The 25,132-nt window shown below is 41.1% G+C and overlaps 1 protein-coding gene across 2 annotated transcripts in view; it reads left to right on the top strand.

The window, feature by feature from the left end:
- nos1apa (nitric oxide synthase 1 (neuronal) adaptor protein a) overlaps positions 1 to 25,132 on the top strand; it is a 109,148-nt gene that overhangs the window by 21,058 nt on the left and 62,958 nt on the right. Inside the window, exon 3 of one of the 2 annotated variants that reach the window (XM_010872288.3) lies at positions 22,276 to 22,383. In XM_010872288.3, the coding sequence (XP_010870590.1) occupies positions 22,276 to 22,383 (108 nt within the window). The remainder of the gene's footprint in view (positions 1 to 22,275; positions 22,384 to 25,132) is intronic. The other variant, XM_010872289.3, reaches the window with a different exon arrangement.

Here is a 25,132-nt window from a genome sequence, read left to right as displayed (position 1 = left end):
TTGCTAGTAGAACTGCATAGCAGAAGTAGGTAAGAGCACTACTGGGAAGTCAGACCTGGGTGTGTCTCTTTTGCCAGGGGGGGAGTAAAGGTGCTTGCTTATGGAAATAACAAAACTAAATTGCCAGTGGGGAAGTACAGGTGCTTGGTTATGGAAGTAACAAAATTAAATAGGTTACAGTATCCTGTAAAAACTGTTATATTATGTAGAGTCTGACATTATATCAGTTTGGTAGTTATTCATGTATTCTACTACTACTCACAACATGTTTTCATTGGCCTACACTGTCTCCCAAAACCCAATTCTGAACATCACTTAAAACGTGCCTCTACGCAAACATTATTCATGAACATATTTTGTGGATTTGTTAACATTTCATATAAGTAAAATCAAACCACTTGCTCTACACATTTTTGGAGTTTGAAAGCCAACACGATATTTTAGATAATGTTAGTCAGGCAAGCTAGCTAGGTCTAGTTAACTAGCAGTGTTTGGATGGCTCAGTGAGAACTTAAAAAGGCTGGACTACTCACAGTTTTGTGCTTCCAGTATATGCTCACTATGTGATAGTGGGCTGTATGTTGCTTTATTTTCACCTATTTCAACCTGAGTTGACATGGTAAGAGAAGAACATTTATATTAATGAACTTATGAGTTGATTATATACTGTATACAGGCTGTGTGTGTGTGTGTCTGTGTATTCATGCATGTTTGTTTGTGTGTTGGTGTGTGTGTGTGAGATCACAGTTAGATACTTCTTACTGCTGACATTGGTAATAATGATTTAACCTAGGGGAACATTGGGATAATAAACCCCGGGTTTCTCTTTTCGGGCCCCAAACAAGTGTCATGTTTTAGTTTTAACCTAAATTAGTACACCTGATCCCCCAGTACACTGATAAAGAGACACTTGATTTTGATGTATGAAGAATAAGCTGATAGAATAAACCTGTGGGTAAAGGGTTTGGGAACAGCCTAGGTCTTGTATTGTTGTCCAGATGTGTGTCACTGAAATGTGCCGGTTTAGTTGGTTGTTCTCCCTGTTCTTTTGTATTCACCTGTCAACCTTAATGTTGCCCATCTGGCCTGTGTGTCTTGCTTCTTGATAGTATTCCTTTCCTTGCTGAAATGGGTGGAATACGCTCTTCTGAGACAATCAGCCTGCAGTTCCCTCTATGTATGGCTAAATGAAATCCAATAAATGGAGTGGTAATATGAAGATCTATACTCTCCGGCATTTCAGTATGTGTGTGTTTAGTGTGGGTGAGACTTGGTTGCTCTTGGGCTCAATGTGTTAAGATAGAAGCCTTGTTATTTCAGAGGAAAATGCAGGACCCTTGAGGGGTTTGTAGAATGTCATTACTAAGGGAGTTACTAATCCCCTTCTCTTAAGAATATACTCATGCTTGAAGCATGGATCAGAGCGGAATCAATTTAATTCCCCAAACACAGTTATATTATTATGGCTCAATCGAGTGTGTGATACACTTCTTGATTTATGTTAATTTCAGCAGATATGGTTGTTGATAAAACCCGAAATAAGGATTTGGAAAAATCTAAATACCAAAATATACGCTATTTGCGGTGGAAATTACTTTGGGATGGATTAGATAGTGGATATTGCCTGGCTACCCAAATTCCTTGATCCGACAAAATGCTACGCCATATCTTACAGAACAGAAAAAAGTTCTAGACCCATAGCTTGTTGACCCAGAAAACACAATGTATTTAATGACTGATGACTCAAAAAACAAGTCAGTTTGAGTTGTCAGGCTCTACACACACAAATATATTTTTCTCTCATATTTCTATATTTAACATACATATTCATACATTTTTTATCTCATGCACATGCAGTCACCATTTTAAATAATATATGTATATTAGCAGAAAATGTATGCATGTGTAAAGAAAATATATGTATGTGAGAGAAGAATGTATGTGTGTGAGAAAGTTTAGTGGAAACGGAAGGAGAACATTTCTCGCGCTGTGATTGGCTGTCAACCTCACCCTGTGATTGGCTGAGAAACTCGAGCAGGGACATGTTCAGGTCACCATCAGCATGGACGGAGATGAGACGAATGCTTTGCAGCAAGCCATTGGAGTTTTAAGAACAATTTTAACATGCTCTGATACTATTTCTTCCATTGAGCAGCAAAGGACATGCTCATTTGCACCTAACGTTGTTCACAGCACGGCAGAAAGTGAAATAAGACGACTTTTCAGACCAGGGGGCAACTCACCCCATATGGAAGATAAATATATTATTGCAATTAAAGAAAATACATTACAAATTGTATTTTGAAGCCCGTATTAAAAGGCATTTTTCAGGTCCTGTGAAAGTAAAAAGATGAAATGTAATTACCGACGTATTGATTATATCACATTTAGGTTTGAAACACATTTTATAGATGTGTACATTACCAAAATACATTTAATCTTAGTCACAAATAGTCTAAAGTACTAAGGTAAACTTGGTAACACCACTACTTGCCTCTCCGATCAACCTATTCCTGTTTGGAGTAGTGGTTAGCCTGCCTCACTGTGGAAAATGACATTTTGTAATGTATTTTCTATAATTGCAAAAATATATTTATTTTCCAAATGGGGTGAGTTGCCCCCTGGTCTGAAAATATATGTATGTGAAAGGAGAATGTATGTATGTGAGAGTGAAAATATATGTATGTGAAAGGAGAATGTATGTATGTATGTATGTATGTATGTATGTGAGAGTACCAGAATGAATAATGTCTTATACGGCCCCTCATACTTTACAGTGGCTACAACAGACTACTACTACAATAGACTACCTGAGATAATTTGTTGAAATTAATGTCTGTATGAGTTTATGACAAATTGAGAACATTTTAATTCTCATTTCTTCCTGTTTATGAGAAATTACTCTTTCAGCAGAGCAACAGTAGTGAGTTCATTTACATTTAACAACATCTAATAAAGATGTGTTCCTGTTCTCTGCTGATTCAACTCCTTGCCAGCTCTTTTAGTGGGGTTGGAACTGGATTCATCCATCAACAAGCCTAGTCTGCGGGATCAGAAGTAATGTCTTAAAAATGTGAGATCCTAATAATATTTTAAGACCTGGTTATTAATGGAATCCATTAATCATCAGAAGTCCCAAGGCTTGGGACCAGTGCTGAGATCCCACAGAAAAGCAGGCAAACTACTCACAGGGATCTCAAAATTAAAGAAATATATTACATTCATGTAATTATTTTAAGAGATAGGAATACAAAGCTTTTATGTGTAAATAAATTGGTTGGTAGGTTCTGGCTATCATCAATGTTAGACACAATCCCCCAAAAACTGTGATGAAGCCCAGGTTTACCATACAGTCTTGTAAAAATAAGTATACCTCTGTCTTTTTTCCTTTTCTCATTTGGACATAAGGAGATGTAATCTTCAACACTGTTGACAGATGGTGAGTCCGACCACTCAACAAAGAGTGCTAGAAAGAGAGTGCTGTACAAATTGAGTTGTAAAGTGTTCTCCATTTGCCATTTCCAAAACATTTAGTTGCCGGAAAGAAAATCAGATGGGAAGAATCCCTCATCACCCATCCAATAGACCAATCTCAAAAAAGGGAGGTGTGAGACTTTCTGACCAATCACAGTATGCACACTGCTACATTAGGCGCCACAAGAAATGGCTGTAAAAAAGGTTTGCGCATCCTTTTGAAAATCCCCCTCTGCCCAAACCCCCCCCCCCCAAACCACACTAAAGCTGTGCAGTCCATTCAGACGTGGTGACGATCTGCACACCTTCACCTGGAAATATAAATTAAACGTTTCAGTACTGCTTCAACTTTGTCATATTTGATGGGTGTCTTGCATGCACAGCCCGCTTCAAGTCCCCTCAAAGCATTTTGAAAGATTTGAGATCTGGGCTTTGAATGAGTCATTCCATAACCCTACATTTCTTCTTTTTTAGCTAATCCATTGTAACTTTGCTTGTGTGTATTGGTAATTTCCCTGTTGCAAGATTCATGGCTGGGAGTCAGTGATGGCGAGTTGGCCCTGAGGCAGCAAAGAAGCCCCAATCCATGATGCTACTTACTGCTTCCATGCTTTATGATTGGTATGAGATTCTTCAGTTTAAAGGAAGTGTTTTATTTGTCACCAAACCCTAATGATATTTCTGTTAATTGTAATTGCGTAAATGGTTTAAAAGTTGTTTTATTTTTGTAATTAGTTAAATTTGGTTACCATTGTGAAGGAATGTGTTTGGAATTTAGCTCAGATATCAGAGTGTTCAAATATATAAAGAAAAATGAGATTTTCCAGGGTGTGTACAGTACATAGTTTTTTACATGAATGTAACGCAGATTGCAACAACCCAGAGTTACATAGGCTAACCGAAATCAAGAAGCTGTTTTCACCAGAGCACGACATCGATGTATGAAACACAAGTGGTAGTCTAAGATGTTGACTGAATCTTTCTTATCGTGTGTGTGTGTGTGTGTGTGTGCAGTGGCAGTCTTTGTGTCAGACAGTGATAATAGTAACAAACACTGCCAGTGTACACGGCCTGTTCCTGCCAGACACATTGTCACTGAGCTAAATGCTGTTGTGTGTGTGTGTGTGTGTGAGAGAGAGAGTGAAATGTGTTTGTTAGCATCCATGTGCGAGAGGTGATTCATGAGAAATGAATGTAATTGTAATGCAGAATTGTGAGAATGAAAGGTTATCATGATAAGGATTTGCATTAATATGACTCAACAACCCTGAGTTGCTCAGCAACCTTCCTAACATGGACGTGCGGCAAGCACGCAGGTTGAAATATGACATTCATACGCCCTGTTTAGCATGGGTACTTACTAAATGAAACGTGTCAGTTTTATCTATCCAGGACAGTATAAATACAGAATATCGACTTGTATTGAGACCTGACTAAGCTTGTAGGATTCTGAACTGAACCAGCAAAACTAGTTGTCACCAATTGGTAACTGTGTAAGTTTATCCATATATAACTTTGGCAGAGAAGAGCTGTCCATCCTCTGTGCCCTAATCAATCAGTTCCTCATTGTTCAGTACACATTTGTTTAGTGTCTCTCCCTTGGAAGTTGTACAGAGTGTTTGTTCTGAGAAACATATTATGATAGATGTGAGTCTGTGCTGGAAGTGAAGGGGAAAATACATAAAACAAATAACTGTGTTTATGAGTGCTGGCTTGGTCCGAATTTGTTCAATCCATCCAGTGTTACAGCGCCCAACGACCCACATGTGCCCCATGCTATCTAGTGTAGAGTTTACATATATTACCAATTACAGCTACTAGATATTATATTATACAGGGGTCACTTCCCTCACCTGTCACACCATACAATTCCAATGTACCTTATTGATGCAAATGAAGATTAGAGATTGGGAGAAGAATTTATGGAAACAACATGCACATTACTGTGGTAAGCTCTGGTTATTCAGTGTAAGGGAACAGCTGGAAGTTCTGATAGCGAGTGGAGGGCTTAATTAAAAAGAGTTAGATTTGGGCAGCACATTCAGACAGAACGTGTTACGACTGCCCCTCACAGGAAAGGGACTGGCGGGTGAGCAATCATTTTAACTTGAGGACACAGATGGATTTTTTTAATCAAAAGAAAGTTGCTGGTCAGTAAAAGGGCATTTACTAGTTTCAGAAGTTTAAGAGTGGCCTGAAGTATAATTTTTTTTTTTTTTTTTACCAGAATAATCATGAAACTAGGCCATAATTGTGAATAGGACATCACAAAATTGGTTGGGTTCAAAAATGGGGTAAAAATAAATAAATGGAAGAATCATCAGTACAGTATCCCCTAGCCATAGGAGCCAGAGAGAGAGAGAAATGGCCTTGCATACAAGGAAGATTCCAGTGAATACTGACAGCTTTCATCCATTTCTCATAGAGAGGCTAAGCTTTGAAGGTTCTCCAATTACAGGGGATTTCTTTTTGACAAAAGGCTACAGCACAGTGTCTGCCTGCATGCCTGCCTTGCCTCTGACCCACAGCTACTGTACAGCAGCAACTGTCTTTACAATTTTCAAAACATTGCTAAATGCTAATTAGCAATATCTAGTAATCAGACATATTGTGATTCTCACTTGGTAACGTGTTTGAAAACTGTCTATGCATGTAGATTTTTCTGAAAAAAATGTGTTGTAGTATATCTACATACATTTTATGTAACTTGATTGAAGAGTTCTGGAGTATAATATTTTGTCTGAGTACACCATTTTGTCTGAGATTTTATGACACAGTGTTTAAAGGGGCAATCTAAGATTCACACTGTAAAATCAATAGTAAATAAAAATGCCTAATTTCAGCTGCCTATGCACTAAAAGTTGAAAAAAGGGGTGACAAGCTAAACCCAAACTTTAATAAGCAGATTTTTCTACTCCTCTGCCTATCTGAAGATTTTTAATGTCTAGTAACAAAACAATGCACCATTTTGAATCACACACATATATATTCTCTGTATTGCAGTCGGGCTTCAGAGCTGGCCATGGGTTTACTTCTGCAACCCTGAAGGTCATAAATGACACCATACAGAATCTACAATAGAGAACAAGCTGCACTTTTTTTTTGGTTATACCTTTTATAGGCTGCAGCTGAGAAGTGTAACCACTTAAATTAATCCAGAGCTACAGAGATAATGATTGTTCATTCATGATATAGTATTCATACCAATGTCAGATTACCCCTTGAATTCTATTAGACAGGCTTTGACCCTTGAATTCCATTGGATAGGCTTTGAAACAAATTGTCATGAAGATCTTAACCTCCCCCTCCTTCCAATTGCTCTACTTGTATTATATTGAAAACTATACTTGAGGAACAGAAGGCCTGACTGATGAGGCTTGAATTCATGCACTGAATTCACAGAGCTTTAGTTAAAGTAGGTAGTGACCTTTCCCCTATTGTTTGTTCTCCAGGTCACCATAACTCTATAAAAGAAATAGCAAACTGGCTAAATGGCAAAATTCAGCTTAGCCTACCTACCTAAGATCTTCCAGAATATTAAAACACTGGACAGAAATGTTTTTGCAAAATAGCCTTAAAATGAACAAATAAAGTCATGTAGTTATAGAATGAACCAATGCATTTTTTTATTGAAAGTAGGGGATTGATCAGATATTACTTGCCCTAGATTGTTTTTAGGCTTAGACTCACCCATTTGTTGATTTAAACTTTTTACTATTCAGTGTCAGAGAAGGCACTATAATGTTTTTTCTTGAAGTTTAAATTACATTGTGTTGAACAACTGGTCAGCAGACTTGATGACTCAGTGTAGTCAGTGTTCCAGTTAGAGGAATGCTGGATCTTGCTAGTTAGCCTGCCTGCGGCACGCTAGCTGCTTTGAGGGAGCTTTCCTAGCTCTTTCAACTCTCAGACTTTCACAAACACTATCAAAGTAATGTGTCAGACAGACACAGGCTCTCTGCAGGTATGTGCTGAGTAAACACGGCCCAAGCTAGCTCCACTTTGTAGATTCTTCGCCTCCCACTCTGAGCCTTAGGATGCACCTGCAACTGCTGAGTGCTCAGCTCTACTGTGTAGAGTGGAATCAGCATGGAGGAAAAACAGGACCGCCTGAATGATTGTACTTACATAAAGTGTGAGAGAGTTTGTTCAAAGACTTTTATGTTGTGTGAGAGACAAAGTGTCCAGGTGGCAGACGTCACTTGAACAGCAGTTTGTCATACTCCAGTGTATACTCCAGTCTGTTAAATGAATCATATCTCATTCAAAAGGCAACTTACCTTTTCTCAAAACAGTTTGCTGTGTGTAGCAGCTAGAATGTGGCTGTAGTAGAAGGTTTGTCTAGTTTAACATGAAACCAAACTAGGGTTTTTATCCCAGTGCCGAGCTATATGTAGCAGCTAATACTTCTAGAATATGTGTTTATGGAACATAAACAGAATGGTTGACATGCTGAGTGAAAAGCTATCCTCATGTTTTTGTGCTGTTTGGGTTGGCTTCATGTTCTGACCCGTTCGTCTAACCAGTAGAGAAGTGAGGAGGGAAGGTAATTGTTTGGAGGTGGGATAGCAGGGAGGTGGGATTCCTTGTATATTTATTTTCAATTGTTGTACAGCCAGTCTGTTTGTTGTATGTTGAATAAAATGATATTTGCAACCAGAATGGTTAACTTAGCTGCTATTCAAAATCGAGGACATCGAACAATGGCACTAGTAATGCAGGAGTTTGTTGTGACCCTCTCTCAATCTCTGTCTTTCTTTTTCTATATTTACCTATCTGTCTTTCTCAATCAATTAATATTTCTGTTTTAATCAGTTTAAAATATCTTTAGGCTACTGTGTAGACACTGCTTTGCAAAAAACAGCATCTTGTCTCTTAGTCTGCCAGTTACCGCCTTTCTCTTAGCAGTGTCAAGCAGATTTCACTCTCTTCATATCAGCATCATCTTCCCATCCAGACTGAAGCTCTCAGGAGAAACAATCTGTCTGTCATACTCATGCCTAAAAGACAGAGTGTTTGCCTTTTCTCCACAGAAAGACTCTAATCTGGTTTGAGCGAGGGATTCAGCTCTCCCTGAATGCACCAAGAAATCCAATTTTGGCCTCACTGACTGCCACCTGTGTTCGTCAGAGAACAAAAGAGGAGAATTTGCATGGGGTGACATATGGTGGCTGCCGTGTGTCAGGTAGTTCCAGGCAGACCAACAGAGAAAATGGCTTTTGACACTCGTGGAAAAGATGACCAAAGATGCAGTTTAAAGAGAGAAAGAAGGGAGAGTAAGAATAGATTACATATTTTTATTCACCAACTTACATTTTTGTCATATCGGCAGACAAGCAAATGGTCACTGAGTCACAATATTTAAATAGTATCTGCATTTCGATATTTTCTAAAAGAGTTTTACTTTTCTTTCATTGAGTTCTGTCAAGTGGAAGATTCCATTAAATCTGTGACACAGACACGTCAAAAGCATTCTCAGGCAGAAGTTAAGTGGAGAGATGTTTTTGGAGGGGAAAAATCTACTATTGTAGAAACCTTCTCAGTGAGGCCCTTCTTAGTGTTAGACAGTTAGACAGTGAATGCTCGGTCAGACTGACACTGGGGTTATCTGGTGTTTAACGGAAATGGAAAGTCTTGAGGATCGACAGTTACCCAAAGCACTCAATCTGTCTGCCAAGAAAGAGTTGTGAACCCGCTGATGCATCGTGGAGAAGTTTTAAAGTTTTCACCGTGAGAAAATGGTCCAGAAGAGAGTCGACAATAATGAACTTCTCATGCTGGGCACTATTCTCCAAAGAAACAGTACAGATACAGAAATTAACAGACGACTAAAACCTGAACCATGTCAGTATGTAGAAGTTAACTTTGATAAAAGTGTGATGGGGGTCTTTCCAGAAAAAGATTTCCTGTGAGTACATGAAGTCAGGAGTTATCAGGAGTTACTGCATTATTTAACAATGCAATTTGATTAAGAACAGCAACGACCTGGAGGGAACATTACAGAGGACGAGGAGCAGTTAGGGTGAGCTATCTTGCTCAGAGCACCCTGTCTCTAACAACATAACCTTCACCTTGGTGGTGGGGGGATTAGAACCAGTGACTTTTCAGACACTAGCCAGATGCATTAACCACTAGGGCACCTTTCTGCCCTGTCCTGTGTAGTCTGGTCAGTGTTATGGCTGTGGAATGCCACTCATTTCCATGTTGCTCCCCATTGGCTGTACTCCTGCTCTCCAGCTCTTCTCCCCTCGTCCTGAGAAACAACCATTGTGATAAAATCAGTCCAGAGAGTGTGTGTGTGCATGTGTGTGCGTGTCCTTTAAACAGTCACATTGCTGCCTAGCCTGCCTATGCCTCACTGTGAAAACAGGTGACTAGGCTACACAGCTCTGTTTGTGTGTTGTGGCACAGCAGCAGTTGATTACATACCAAGACAGAGCAGGCCACTGGGATCCCTTAAACAGCCCAGACAAGCCCACTACACTCAGGAAAGCATGTAGCTGACAGCATTCATGTATCAAAGGGATGACAGGACTACATGTGTGTAGCTTTCCTAAAGTCCCCTCAGAGCAGTTCCTCTTTCCATTGTCTGGTTGACTTGGGCAGTCTGGGTTACATAACCTGCGGTTGAGGAAATCCTATCCTATTCTGCATCTTTCTTCCTCAGAGCACACTTCAGATTTGTGCGTGCGTGCGTGCGTGCGTCTGTGTTGTGTCGGTGATGAAGTAGACTGGTGGTTTGCCAGGCTAATAAAAAAGCAATTTCCATGATTCCATGGGGTATGGGAATGCTTTGGTCATTATTCTGATTTCTACATTCAGTCTGTAACACTTCTACTGCTGTCCAACCCACTGTATGAAGGGGGTGGAGGGAGGCACAGAGAGAGCATTCCTCTTTGTGCCTTATTTTTTAAGTACACACACACACAAACATTTCACTGAATGTCTTCCATTTTTGCTTCAAAATTACAAGATTGTCCTTGTTTTATTATGGATGTCTGGATTTTTGGCACCCAAACACAGACTGGGTAGCACAAGGCGAGAGAAGGTGGCGTTGTACTGATAGGGTTGGCGTTCTGAACCGGTTTCCATCAACATCACGGAGGAGGAGAGGGCAGATGTGTACAGGTGGTGTGGAAGTCTTCAGACTCTGCTGGGAGAATGTAACTGAAACACTCCAGGATCCTCCTCTTAACTCTTCCTTGTTGAAAGTCTCGTACTGACTGCTGACTTTTTTGCTGCCCTCAGCACATACCACACAACACTCCACTCCCCACCAATCCCTCCTCTGGCTTTATTTTGCTCTCCTCTCTACTCTCATTTCCCCTGCCTTCCTGCCTCCATGCACATGACATGCCACTTTGGATGGGGCAGGGGAGGTGTCATAGTCATCTTTGTTGATTAAAAAGTTTAGATTTACCAAGAAAATAGCAGTGCTCCTCCACCAATTGCCTTCTTGGCTTTTAAAATTGCAGAGCATGTCCCTGGTAAACATCTCCTGTTCTGCTGTCTCTGTGTGAGAGACATATGCCTTTTCAACTGGATTCCCACTTCAGCTGGACTCCGAGTGGTATTGCTTAGAGACCTTTCACTTTCCCCACACACACACACACATACACACACACCGGCATGAACACAGATAAAAGGATGCCATTTATGTCTCTTCCTCCCAACCCACTATGATAGGGTTCGTGAAACAGACACAAATTGCTTATTAGAAATTTGTGACATAACCCACAAAAAAAGATTTTTTCAGATGTTCAAAGAAATTGGTGGCCACACTTTTTTCAGATATGCCCTGAAGGGAGAAATGAATGTAACAACCAATCACATGCCTTTCTTTTAACACCTGAATCAAATTGTGTTCTCTGTACCAGAGCCAGGGGTACTGCAGCGCAGCATCCAGTACGAAGGGAGTTAGAGGTCAATTCTAACTTGTTGGCGCCATTCAAGTCTTCAGGATCTGCTAGCACGCTGCCTCTGTCTCTGGGGAAGTAGATTAAAAGCTTAATTAAATGCTGCAAAAATGTTCCGCTATCCTTTTAACCAATATCAGCTGAGTCTCAAGCCCCTATAGAACAACTGTTGTTCTCGGTATGAGCTGCTTCCTGCAGTGTTATAAAGCCTTGTGAACTAATAAGACCCTGTAGTTTATGTGTTTGACTGTGTGGTTGTCGTGTCAGAACACCCTTACCTCCTCTCGTCACTGTAATTACATTCCACTGAAGCGACTCACCTTGTCAACACAGGGGTATTTTCACTGTGTAATTGGTTGTCTGGAGACCCATCTCAGTCAGTGGCACTGCGTGTTTGTGCGAGCGCGTGTGTGTTTGTGTGTGATGTGCTTATTATTGCGTCAGGGGATTTGAAGGAGTATTTCTGGGTTTTGGCAATGAATCCCTTTACTTCTTCTGACTCAGATACACTCGTGGATCCATTTTTATGTCTGTACATGATTACATTTGCATGGAGGTCACATAAGGTGAGGCATTTGAGAGAATTGTAAGGTATCTGTTTAAAAGAAATGATTTATTTTCATGCAATGATTTATCTGGTTTTGTTCTAACTGACACAATATAAGCAGAACTCCTATTTTATTTCTGCTTCTGCATATGTTTGTTACAAATTCAATCATGACCCGTCTAGTTTTCCATCAAACAGAGTTATGTCTGATGCTTTTGCATTTGTTTTATCCATTCATTTTACACACAATCATGAACTTATAAATGGATGTCTCACTCCCTCTTAAATATTCTGTTTCTGCGTTTTTGTATTCTGCTGATTGGCCCTGTTATTAGGCTGGTTAATAAAGAACTAAATGTTGGGTTCAAAGACATTCATTACCTGTATGACATGAGAACAAAACCCACCGCCAGAAGTGAGACATTCAATAAAAGCCTCACTAATATAAAGGCCACTAATATTTTGAAGATATTCTGTAAACTGCTGTGAAAAGACAAAAAGAGAGGGAGGCGGTTGACAGAGACAGGGTCAGAGAGACAAGGAGAGAGAGAGGGAAGCTCATAGAGACAGGGTCAGAGAGACAAGGAGAGAGAGAGGGAAGCTTACAGAGACAGGGTCAGAGAGACAAGGTGAGAGAGAGGGAAGCTTACAGAGACAGGGTCAGAGAGACAAGGTGAGAGAGAGGGAAGCTCATAGAGACAGGGTCAGAGAGAGAGTAAAAGAGAGAGACAGCATAAAAGCGAGAGAGAGATGTAGTAAAATACAAAGGGAGAGACTGGACTACCCCCCCAGAACCCCATCATTCACAGGAGGTCAAACCATTGTCATTATTCCTTATAGATTGGCACCGAAAATGAAAATGCCCTGGACGTAATTTATTGCAAAATGCTTTCAAAATTGAGTTTGTGGCTGTGTTCTGGCACAGAACCTCATTCTGCTCCAACTAGACAAGATAACTGTATTCAATAACATTCTCTCTCCCTGGTCAATAGAGAGGAGAAAAGAGAGAGATTGGGGCGGTCCTTAGTAAAGGAATAAACCCAAAAACCAGGCGTGAGAAAGGACAGAACACCGTGGGCACTTGCTCTTTATTGTCCTGTCTTCCCTTCCCCTTCCTGTTCTCTCCATTGTACTTTCACTCTCTCAGTCTCTCTCCCATTTCTTTCAGTCTTCCCCTACAGCCGCATTTCATCGTTTCAAACTCTGAGAAAAGATACAGTATGACAATCAAAAAAGTGAGCGGAAAAAGAGAGAAAAATACAGTGGGAAAAGGAAAGAAATAGAGAAATGAAAATATATACACTCTATTCTCTTTTCAGCCCATCAGTTGCAAATCTTCTATGATGTAGAGATGGAGGATGTTTTCTCTCCTGTGTAGCAACAGACAGACAGCTATCAGTGGTGTGTTTACTGCTATGGGCTACCTCTCTAATGCTCCTAACAGGCTGAGGGGAATGAGATATCTCCAGTCGACTGGCTGCTACTGTAGTAACCCAACCACTCCCCAGCGTTTAATATTTAGATTATGTCGCTTTCAATGTCAGCGTCTGTGCGAGAAGATGGAAGCCTTTTATACATAGATTGTGTTTGATATCGTCTGCCCAAATCTCTGACAATGTGCACTGCCGTTTAAAAGTTTGGGGTCACTTAGAAATGTCCTTCTTTTTGAAAGAAAGAAAATAACATCAGATTGATCAGAAATACTGTCTAGACATTGAGAATGTTGGAAATGACTACTGTAGCTGAAAATCGCTGATTTAATTTTAATGCAACTGTCAGTTCTGTGTTCCAATGGACTATTTAGGGTAGAAACAGTCAGCTGGCATTCTTTCTATACCGGAGTGGCCCGCACAGTTGCACCTGATCTCAACCCTATTGAGCCGTTGTGGGAGCAGCTTGACCGTATGGTACGTAAGAGCCCATCAAGTCATTCCAACATGTGGGGGAGGTTTCAGAAAGAATAAGGTGAAATCTTTTCAGACTCTCCCTTCAAACTGATTTCATGTATGTTTTCATGGAAAACAAGGACATTTCCAAGTGACCCCAAACTTTTGAACGGTAGTATGAATTTATAACACACACTTTTGTATTGTAGTTATATATTTGATTCCGTTTATTTTTTTCCAAATATTTCAAAACATTGAATACTGTGACTTCTATAAATGAGAATTGCTTTGAAAATAAAATTACTTTTTTCCCAACTGTGTTACTAGGTATTGAATCAGCCACACGCCAGTGGGACTGTATTCCATTTTCCCATTGATCTTATTTTTCATTGGGAGAGACTGGGTGAATGTCTTCTGTCCTATCCAAGGGAATAATGACAAGTTTCTAGTGGGACGAAAGACAGAAAGAGAAGGACTTGATATCATATTTTCTCTTTCTTCATAAATTATTTTATCTATTTCTCTCTCAGTTGGCCAAAGAGATCCTTATTGAGATGTGAGATAAAGAGAGGCTCATTCAGGAGAAAAATTGAAAAGGAGAGAGAATAGTAGAGGCATCCAGTGATGACATGGTAATGACTCTCTCTACTTGAATGCTTCTGGAGGACATCTCGAACGAGTGGCTATGGAAACCAGTCTAACTGTCTTCTCTTGGCTCCAGTAGCCATGGACACAAAACATCTCTGAGTGAGAACTGATGGCCTATGGCCTATTTTTATTCAACCAACAATACACTAACCTGATCATAGTAATATGAGTTCAAGTGGTTTGATATCTAATGGTCCCCCATGACTTGGCTTAAAACACTGGCAACCAATTGCAAATTGACTCCTAGCCCCCAGCCACTTGCACAAGTGATTGGATTGGAATAAGAAAATGACACAAATCCCATTTAGATTGGAGGGCCAGATCAAAATGTTACTTTATAACATTTCTAATCTTCACCCATTTCCAGAAGTGCATAGTGGCTAGTATCCCCTTGGTTCTGTAGGCTAAACAATATGGAGCAGGGTGAATGACGATCCAGCTAACTTGCTTAAATCTTGTGAAGTAACATTGTGTTATTCTTTTAATTTATTTACCATTACACTCAGAGAGCATGATGTAAAATATTTAGCTAAACTTTGATATTGTTCTGGTTATCTTAATGAACCATAAAACCAACCATTCCCTCTGGTTGTTCATCAAGGTTAGCTGGACAACTCATTAATCCTGCACCAGGTTGCGTTCAGCTGCCAGTCTGCTCTTTGAAAGGGCAGATGGCAGCCAGCAGCAGTCTGCTTCTGTACTCTACTTTGGCAGTGGTCTCAAGGTATTAGTTATTGGATATTCCAGATTCCACTGACCTTTTCCGCCAGACAGTCAAATCAGTAAAACTTTTACATTTCCCACACCGGGCCTAGTTCCCCTCCTCCTGTCTGTCTCATTCTTTCATGCACCCAGTCAAACTCTCCTATATTCTCTCCCTCCTTGGTGATGAGTGGTGTCACTGAAATTGACTGGTCGACCTGATGGTTCCTGGTCGATAATCTGTGCTGATTCTACTTGTTAGGGCGAAATTGGAGTCCTAGTTTGGCCCATTGTCTGCAACACACCCTGCTGTTCAGTGACTGGGCATACATGCACGTCTGCTTGGGCTGTTTAACATTATTGGGCTGACTCTGTCCCCTCCAGCAGGTTTTGCACTGGTTTACGTACCGCTGGAAAGAAAACATCAGTCCCATAACACATGAAAGGAAGATGATATCAACACACGCACAAAAACACTTGTTCAAGAATGTACACCACAATTGCTCTGAAGTCCCACTTTGCCATTTTGATGTTTTTTTTAACTTATATGGGATATCCTGAAATGTCACATGATGTAGTACAGTAATTCAACTCTCCAAAACGCTACCCCAGGCATCTCTGACAACGCCCAATCAATGGATGTGTTGGCTAACTACGTCCCTCAGAGTAAGGCTAACTGAACTGAGGTAATGCAGAAATTGGCAGGTGAAGATAAATGACACTGTTTTGGAGTCCCAGCCAACATTAGCCAGCTATTTACTTCTTCTATGGTTTCATGTCCCGCAAACCAACAATGGGAGAAGGCTGCAACCTAAAAATTTTGCTCCATTTAGTGCAGTGTTTCTCAACCCTGCTCCTGGGCGCCACCCTGCCCTGCATTTTTTAGATCTCTCCCTGCTATGTCACACCTGATTCAAATGACCAGCTCATTATCAAGTCCTTCATGAGCTACATCAGGTATGTCAGAGCAGGGAGAGATCTTAAACATGCAGGGCAGGGGTTGAGGAACACTGATTTAGTGCTTCCACTCTGACAGAAAGAAACTCAAGAAGGAAAACTGTCTATAGAGTCCTCTTAAAAGGGAAAACTATGTTTGATTGCAATAAAAGCCACCATTCCCTCCATGCTACTCTGATGAAAGTTAGATGTAGCCATATTATTATTTGATCAATTAAACCACTCATATGTGAATAAAATAAGTCACACTAGCCTGTGATATGTGCACTTTTTTAATATGAATTAATAAATATACGAGCTAACTTCCATCATGTGCAAATTGTAAAAAAGCAGCCATTTCATATAGTGGTTGAAATAATGATTGCGTACCCGGTCATCAAGGGGGAGAGTAATTCAATTATTTATTGCAGCATATGATTGTCTTGTTCATGAGGTTACAGACCTGGTTTTCATACACAATGTCTTACAAACTCAATCTCATCTCACTCAATCTCAAAGAAACTTCTGGTTGTCCTCACCTTTATAGACTTCACTGGTCAGAATACACATAAGCCCATTGGCTATTTACTGTTGCGCTTTGAATGAATGTGACTTCCTGTCTATGGATAAAGAGATGGTCTTTTGCTATAGCTGTTGTCTGCTCACAAAATAAGTTGTTGTGATGATAACACCAACCAGAGGCCAAAATATTCTTAAATAGGGTTGGCAGCAATCAAAACCACAATAGGAAAGGGAAAATGCTGCTTGCAAGTTGGCGCCAAACAACACTTTGTACGAGGGCTTTGTGATGCTAGCTAGTAGCTTTTCTCACCATAATCAAAACCAATGGAATGCTCACATCCAGGAAAACCCCTGTGTGTTGCACGTCATTGGACAGCATGGGAGCATTTTCATTGTGCGTGTGTGTGTGTGTAACTTAATTGGTTATTTTCAGGTGTGTTTAAACTAGATGAACGTCCTAAATTAGATTGTGATTGTGTTACCGTTGTACTCCTGACATGTTTGGAACCTGCTATGGTTGTTCAATCCTTTAATCTAAGGGATTAGCCTACTAGCAACACTGAGAAGCTTTTGTCAAACAAATTAGTGTCCGGCAGAAGAGTACAATGCAGGCTTTGGCTACAAGGGTGTCTTCATCCTGTCAAGAAAAACTTTTAGTCAAACACAACGTTTATGCCAAACTATACAATCTATACAATTACAAAACTTTGTTTGATTCACCTGTAGACTTTGTAAAAGCGTTCATTGGGATTCTTTTGGAAGAAGGAATATCCAAGCAATCCATATTTGGGGCAGACAAATATAAAGCCATTCACTAATTTCTTCCCTCTCCAGTGCTTCACATTGCACTCACTCTTTCAGCTGCACTCACTCAGGCTATTATGTGCCATTCATTGCTGTTGGACAGTTTTCTTGCATGTATTGACATTTGTTCATTATTTTCTATTGCTATCAGACAAAAGAACCTGACCAAATCTTGCTTGGACTGGTCAACATGTGTTTTTGTCATATATGAATGCATTTATTATTATTATTATTATATATAATTATTATTATATATTCTTGGGTTATACAGTGTTGTTTTGAAGAAGCCTACTTTAAATTAGAGCAAAATTGTGTTTAGAAGCTGTTGCATATCCTACCTCAATCAATCAATCACATTTATTTTCTAAAGCCCTTTTTACATAAGCAGTTGTCACAGGTGAGACACTGTCATACCTCTGCCATAGCTTTTGAGAAGCATTTTGGATAATTATTTCCAATATTTTCTCAATAGGTCTCAAATCCAGGTGAGAACCACCAAACTGGACAGGCCGACAGATACTGATACTCAGGCAATTAACAGACTCCATATTTGCACCGGACAACAGACCAAAATAATCCATTCTAACTTGATGTTTGTTCTACATAATAGCTTAGCCAAAGCTTGACTCTGCTAATACATTTCACCTCTTGCCAAGCACGTGGACAGGTAGGTCCCAACTGAAGCAGTGAACATGCCCTTTTTGACCCTCCATTTCATAGTGCCATTTTTGTTGGTTTTGCTACCCACATTTCATCGTTGCTTCATCTGCCTGTGTGGCACGAGTAAATCGGAGGAATTTCAAGTTACAGCATGCCCCTCGAAAGGTCTGTGCACAGCAACTCCTCTTGCAGGCTTCTGCTGTGTGTGTGTGTGTGTGTGTGTGGGTGTGCATGTGTACGCATGTGTGTGCTTGAGACAGACAAAACGCAGGCCAAATTCTGCAACCAACGTCTTTGAATAGGTTTATTATTATTATGGCAATCATTAAAGGATGGCTCCATCTCATTGTTGTGAAAATAGCTTTTGAGACTGCAGATGACATTAAGTTGGTCCGACGGTATTGTTATTGCTGTGATTTATTACCGACCAAAAGGCTGGGGCCGACCTTTAGGGAATAATGACATGCTTATCAGGTAAAATAGAGGCTAAATGTTAAATGGATCCAATGCAAAGACAAACACACACATTGTACATTATTTGCATGAAAAGTCGTTCTAATTGAAGGATTGGTCGTCTAACCCCTTTCTTTTTCACCAGATCAAATTCTGAAAATGGCAACACTAAAATGAATGGACTGGGCCTTTTTTGCATGGGCCCATTGCAGTGTTGACGGTCGTAATTAGGTCCGTTTATTTGGTCGTTTCATGTTTTGTTGAACATCCCATCATCAGAACCAGATGTAGATTGGAAATTGAAAGTGAATGCGCTGTTGCGCCTCTTTACGAGCCCCCCGGACTAGACTAGTTGATTTGATTGATGGACATTGAGCAGGAGCGTTGGGGGATAGACAGGCCTATTAAAAGATAAATGCTGTTTGTTCTATTACGATGCATATAGCTACATTTACACAGGCTGTCCACTTCTGATATTTCGCTACATTTTTGGCATAAGAGCTAAGAGAGGCAATTAGTAAAAGACAGACACGCTTTGGGCTGTCTAGATAAACACAGTCCTTGCCAGTTGCCCATTGAGAGCCATTAGATAGAAGTAAATAGGATCAGTCATTCACATCAAACATACAAAGTGGAAATAAAAAGTCTACACACCCCTGTTAAAATGCCACGTTCTGGTGATATAAAAGAATGAGACAAAGATAAATCATGTCAGAACGTTTTCCACCTATAATGTTACCTACAATGTGAACAATTCAATTGAAAAACAAACAAATCTTTGAAGGGGAAAAATAAAAAACTCACAATAACCTGGTTGCATAAGTGTGCACACCCTCAAACTAATACTTTGTTGAAGCACCTTTTGATTTTATTACAGCACTCAGTCTTTTTGGGTAGGAGTCTATGAGCATGGCAATATTTGCACACTCTTTGCAAAATCGCTCCAAATCTGTAAGATTGTGAGGACATCTCCTGTGCACAGCCCTCTTCAGATCACCCCACAGATGTTCAATTGGTTTCAGGTCTGGGCTTTGGCTGGGCCATTCCAAAACGTTAATCATCTTCTGGTAAAGTCATGCTTTTGTGGATTTGGATGTGTGCATTGGGTCATTGTTGTGCTGAAAGGTGAACTTCATCTTCAGCTTTCTAACGGACGCCTGAAGGTTTTGTGCCAAAATTGCCTGGTATTTGGAACTGTTCATAATTCATAGTTTATTTTCCCACATGCTTTTGGGGCAACTTTGTTTTTGCAAACTTCAGCCGGGCTTGGATGTTTTTCTTTATAAGAAAAGGCTTCAGTCTTGCCACTCTACCTCATAGCCAATTTATATGAAGAATACGGGACATTGTTGTTACATGTAGCACACAGCCAGTACTTGCCAGAAATTCCTGCCGTTCCTTTAATGTTGCTATATGCCTCTTGGAAGCCTCCCTGATCAGTTTTCTTCTTGTTTTTTCATAAATTTTGGAGAGATGTCCAGTACTTGGTAATGTCTCTGTTGTGCCATATTTTCTCCACTTGATGATGACTGTCTTCACTGTGTTCCATGGTATATCTAATGCTTTGGAAATTATTTTGTACCCTTCTCCTGACTGATATCTTTCAACAATGAGATCCCTCTGATGCTTTGGAAGCTCTCTGCGGACCATGGCTTTTGCTCTGAGATGCAACAAAGAAAATGTCTGCTGACCTTTATTTGTGATTAATCAGAGTCACTTTAAATGATGGCAGGTGTGTACTTCTATTTAACATGAGTTTTAATGTGATTGGTTAATTCTGAACACAGCCACATCCCCAGTTATAAGAGGGTGTGCACACCAGGTTATTTTAAGGTTTTTATTTTAAATGTTTCCCCCTCGAAGATTTCAGTTTGTTTTTTAATTGAATTGTTCACATTATAGGTCACATTAAAAGTGGAAAAGTTCTGACATGATTTATCTGTGTCTCATTCTTTTACATCACAAAAACCTGGCATTATAACAGGGGTGTGTAGACTTTTTATATCCACTGTACACATACACAAACACCCACCCACACACACATCCAAGTACTGTAGTGATTCTTCTTGCCAATAGCTGCCTGTCTGCTTCCTGGCTGTCTGTGGGCCTGTCTCTCTATCCCAGTTATCTGCCTTAGCAGTTGGCTTAATACCAGGCAGCGGTTAACAGATCGTTCCTACTCCTCAGAGCATTGGAACACTCATCCTCAGAGCATTGGAACCCTTATCCTCAGAGCATTGGAACACTCATCCTCAGAGCATTGGAACACTCATCCTCAGAGCATTGGAACACTCATCCTCAGAGCATTGGAACACTCATCCTCAGAGCATTGGAACACTCATCCTCAGAGCATTGGAACACTCATCCTCAGAGCATTGGAACACTCATCCTCAGAGCATTGGAACACTCATCCTCAGAGCATTGGAACACTCATCCTCAGAGCATTGGAATACTCATCCTCAGAGCATTGGAACACTCATCCTCAGAACATTGGAACACTCATCCTCAGAGCATTGGAACACTCATCCTCAGAGCATTGGAACACTCATCCTCAGAGCATTGGAACACTCATCCTCAGAGCATTGGAACACTCATCCTCAGAGCATTGGAACACTCATCCTCAGAGCATTGGAACACTCATCCTCAGAGCATTGGAACACTCTGGTTCAAATGGATTAGCTGGTGTGGATTTAGCTTAATATTTGTTGAAGTAATACTAATTAATAATATATATATATATATATGTGTTTTTTTATTGTGATATCAAAATGCACTGGCACTCTGCATCAGTGGTCAGGGCATCAGTCTAAGGCCAACAACTGAGACAGGTGGTCAGTCTAGCCACACACAAATACACCTTGTATCTGTCTGGGCCAGATGCAAGTGGCTACAGCAGTGGTGTCGTTAGGCCAGGGCGTCTGGCGTTATAGCACCGGATCTTTTATGAATAGCCCCGGATCTCAAATGGACCAATACAAATTATAATAAGACAATAGTGCCTGATCCATTCATCTATAATTCCGATTGTGCATTATGACAATATAGATGTGTAGGCCACTAGCGTGTACATTGGAATTTTCCTCATGTACATTCAAAACCCTGTACTTTCTGTCCAAGGTGGGGGGGGGTTGGAGCTAAGCCCCGAATGTATTGTGATCCTAGCAACACCTCTGGGCTACAGAGCACATACTGTATGAACCAAGTCAGGGCCCAGACCAACAGGAGTTCGTTATCTTAGAGTGGGGAAGAGAGGACACACACACACACACAGTGTGATCAGTCCCCACAGAACAGACATCAGAGACACCAGACCAGAACAACAGTAAAAGTAGACATGAAGGCAGGTTCCTCTTGATTGGTGCTGCAAGGCCTGAATTCACTGTCAAAATGAGTGGTGGATTCTGGAAATGGTCCACACAGGTCCTCTAAGCAGCATAGTTGGTCATTTGACCTTTTGGAACAAAAAATATCCACAAATAAATAAATATCCAAGTATAAATAAACCAAAGTTTTGAAATCAATGCCGGCACGTTCAGATGTCTAACAGTTGAAACATGTACTCCGCATGTGGGCTAAGTACATACAAACACGCCTGTGCGTGTACTCGTGGCTTTGTGTTTGCCTGAGGTAGTCGAATTTAGAACACAGAACTTCAGTTTCACTTTACGACTCCATGGTAGTTGGGTCTTACATCTTTCCTACTGTTAAACGATCTTTCTTTCCACAGTATGAATTCAAAGTGAAAAACATCAAGAAGAAGAAGGTCAACATCATCGTCTCAGTGGATGGAGTGAAAGTGGCGCTAAGAAAAAAGAAAAAAGTGAGTCTGTTTATAGTGAGTCTCTTATTTCTAATTTTACGGTTACTACCACTAACACATTCCCTGACCTTACTGACACTCAAAGGCTTCTTAGGGGCTGGTATTCTAGTGGATGTCTGAACTGGGCCCACTCAGCCATACCTGTGGTATCTCATATCCTGGCATTGTCTTAGTGACTGAGTTTCTATCCTGTCTCAACCAGGTGGAGGGAGTGATGAATGAATATGTCCCTTGCTAAATAACGCTCAAGGCTGGGTAGAGTGAATGAGAGGTGGAGGAGGGGAGTGATCCCGTCCATTGCTTTTATGCTGCTCAATTTATACCAGTTATACAATAAAAACAGTATAATTATACATTTTGAGAAAGATTGGAATAGAAAATGAGACCGAGTTAGTATTTCAAGGAACATATACACAGTTAGAACAACAACAACAGGGCGGACAGAGTCGCTGTACAGTGGAATGAGGTAGATAGGCTTTATGTACATATAGGCGTGGGACTGCGGTGGCCAGGAAACAGGATAGATACTAAACCGGAGCACCACTGCGTAGTGTCAGTATGCATGCGCGCATGTGTTGTGTGTGTGTGTGTGTGTGTGTGCGTGCGTGCGTGTGGGGGGAGGGGCGAGGGGGTGCATAAAGTAAGTGATGAATGAGGACCATGCAAGTTGTTGCAAGTGAGTAATCATTTTGAAAGGATGTTTAACGGTCTTATGGCCCGATGTTGCTTAATGAAAAGAGCGTGAGACTTGCAACACCAGGATTCCCATCGTGGCCTGGATGAAAATGTTTCCACTAGCCGCTGTCGCTCTGGATTAGAGCGTCTGGATAAGAGGTGCAGGAGAGGAGTGAATCCATCCCTTGCCTAAAATTCTTAATTTAGATCAGTTGTACAATAAGCTGGGTTCATTGTGAGCATTGACAGTGGTTCCATTGGGTTTACATTTGGTACCTCCCTCTCTCTCTGTCTCACCACAGTTCACTAACGTCAGTAGTATGTTAAAGCCGAGCTTGTGCACCCTTTACCTCTATGTAAACAACCCAGAAGAAGCCACTGGTATTCAGCGGATGTCCCCTAATCTCCTTCATTCCTCCAGCCTCCATTGCCTGTAGTCCTGTATGGAGATGTCCCTTTCTCTCCCATCGTTTCTTCATTCTCTCTCCATTCAGTGTTTTATCAAGAATGGCCAGTACTAATGCACTCGATAAGGCTCAAGGCAGAAGCTGAAGGCTGAAAACCACACTTACTCTCTATAAGAAACTGAAATGCATTTAGCCTCTGTAAGACCCCTTAATAAAACCTTAACAACCTTTAACAATTGTGCTGAGTGGAGGTGGATGGTGGCTTCAGGGAGGAGGTATGTGGCCTGGGTATAAATATCCCCTACAATGTAGGGCCTACATGCATTAGTGCCGCCCACCCCCCAACCCCACCGCCACAAACACTGATTACAGGCAGTCCTTAATTGACTTGTTATTTGTGGTCCTCTGGGGCACGCCTTTTCATTAAGCCACTCTAAAGGACAAACCCATGCGTGCATCCGTCTCTGTTCCCCGCCCTAAATACCGACTGGTGCTTCCGTGTCGACCAGGTTACCCAGGCCTGTTTTGTGTCCATGTGGCGCCGCTGCCTGGCCATTCGCTCACCTCAATGAACGTCACGGCCAACCAGGCTCTTTGGGTTGAGGTTTGCGAATACAACTCGGCGCGTTTCGGAGAACGATACATTGTGCCAGACGAGCACGGGGAAAAGCCAGAGGTTGGACTCAGAATGCCAGAGAGTTTTATCCACCTCAGTCATTCAGTACCAGTCCAGTCTGAAATGGATTCCCCGTTATTCCACACAGGCCAGGGACCCGATGTAGGACTGAGTCATAGGGGAATGGAGAAAGTAAGACTTAAATCCAGCAGAGTTAATGCCAGCTAGACCGTGAAACATAATTGACCTGGATAACCCCAGAGAAAGAGAGAAGAGAGCCTTGAGACCTGGTCGGTCCAGTTAAGCAGACACTAATTGCCTCGGCCAGACCTAAAGCCTCTGGTTATGTTCTTACGGTGAACTGGGGTTGTTGTTGTGACTTGGAGTTAGTACTGTTGTTGTGTTATTCAAACACAGCCAAGCTGGTGTGCTTCCTATTGCGCCGCTCACTCAACCAGGAAGTATTCTGTGTATTTGCTCCGAGGGAGAGCACTTTCCCCAGCCAACAACCACATCTGAGCGCAGACAATGTGAAACCGTCGATAATGCAGCGGTACTGTGAGAAAGTGACTTATACCACCGTACCGCTCAGGACCCCAGGTCTGGTGGTTTTGAATGAGGTTCTATTGGACTGTGTCTAATTTGTCCCTCAAGCCCGGACTCTGGCCTGGAATAAAAAGTCAGTGCGTCCAAATACCAGCTCATTTACATATGACAGAACAGAGGTATGAAAGGAGGGACGGAAGGAGAGATGTTTGAGTTGAAAGAAAATGTGGGGTGGTGAAATGAAAATCAATGGGGGGAATGATTCCATTTGCTCTCCTGTTGACATTTATATTGTCTCAGTAAACTGGCACAAAGCCCAGTGTAGAAAGAGAGAAAGATAAGAGGGAGAAAGAGAACGAGAGGGGGAGCGAGTGAACAAGAGTGACAGAGAGAACGAGAGAAATGGAGAGATGAGCATTGAACAATTAGAGAAAGCGTGCAACTGAGATGAATAGTGGAAAAGTGAGAGGAAGAGCTAGAGAGAGAACAAGTGAAAGGGAATGACTGAATGAGAAAGATA

The sequence above is a fragment of the Esox lucius genome, chromosome 8 (assembly GCF_011004845.1).
Source record: "Esox lucius isolate fEsoLuc1 chromosome 8, fEsoLuc1.pri, whole genome shotgun sequence".
NCBI lineage: Eukaryota > Metazoa > Chordata > Actinopteri > Esociformes > Esocidae > Esox > Esox lucius.
Note: the sequence above shows the minus strand (reverse complement) of the source record. Positions and strands in the feature narration are given on the sequence as shown.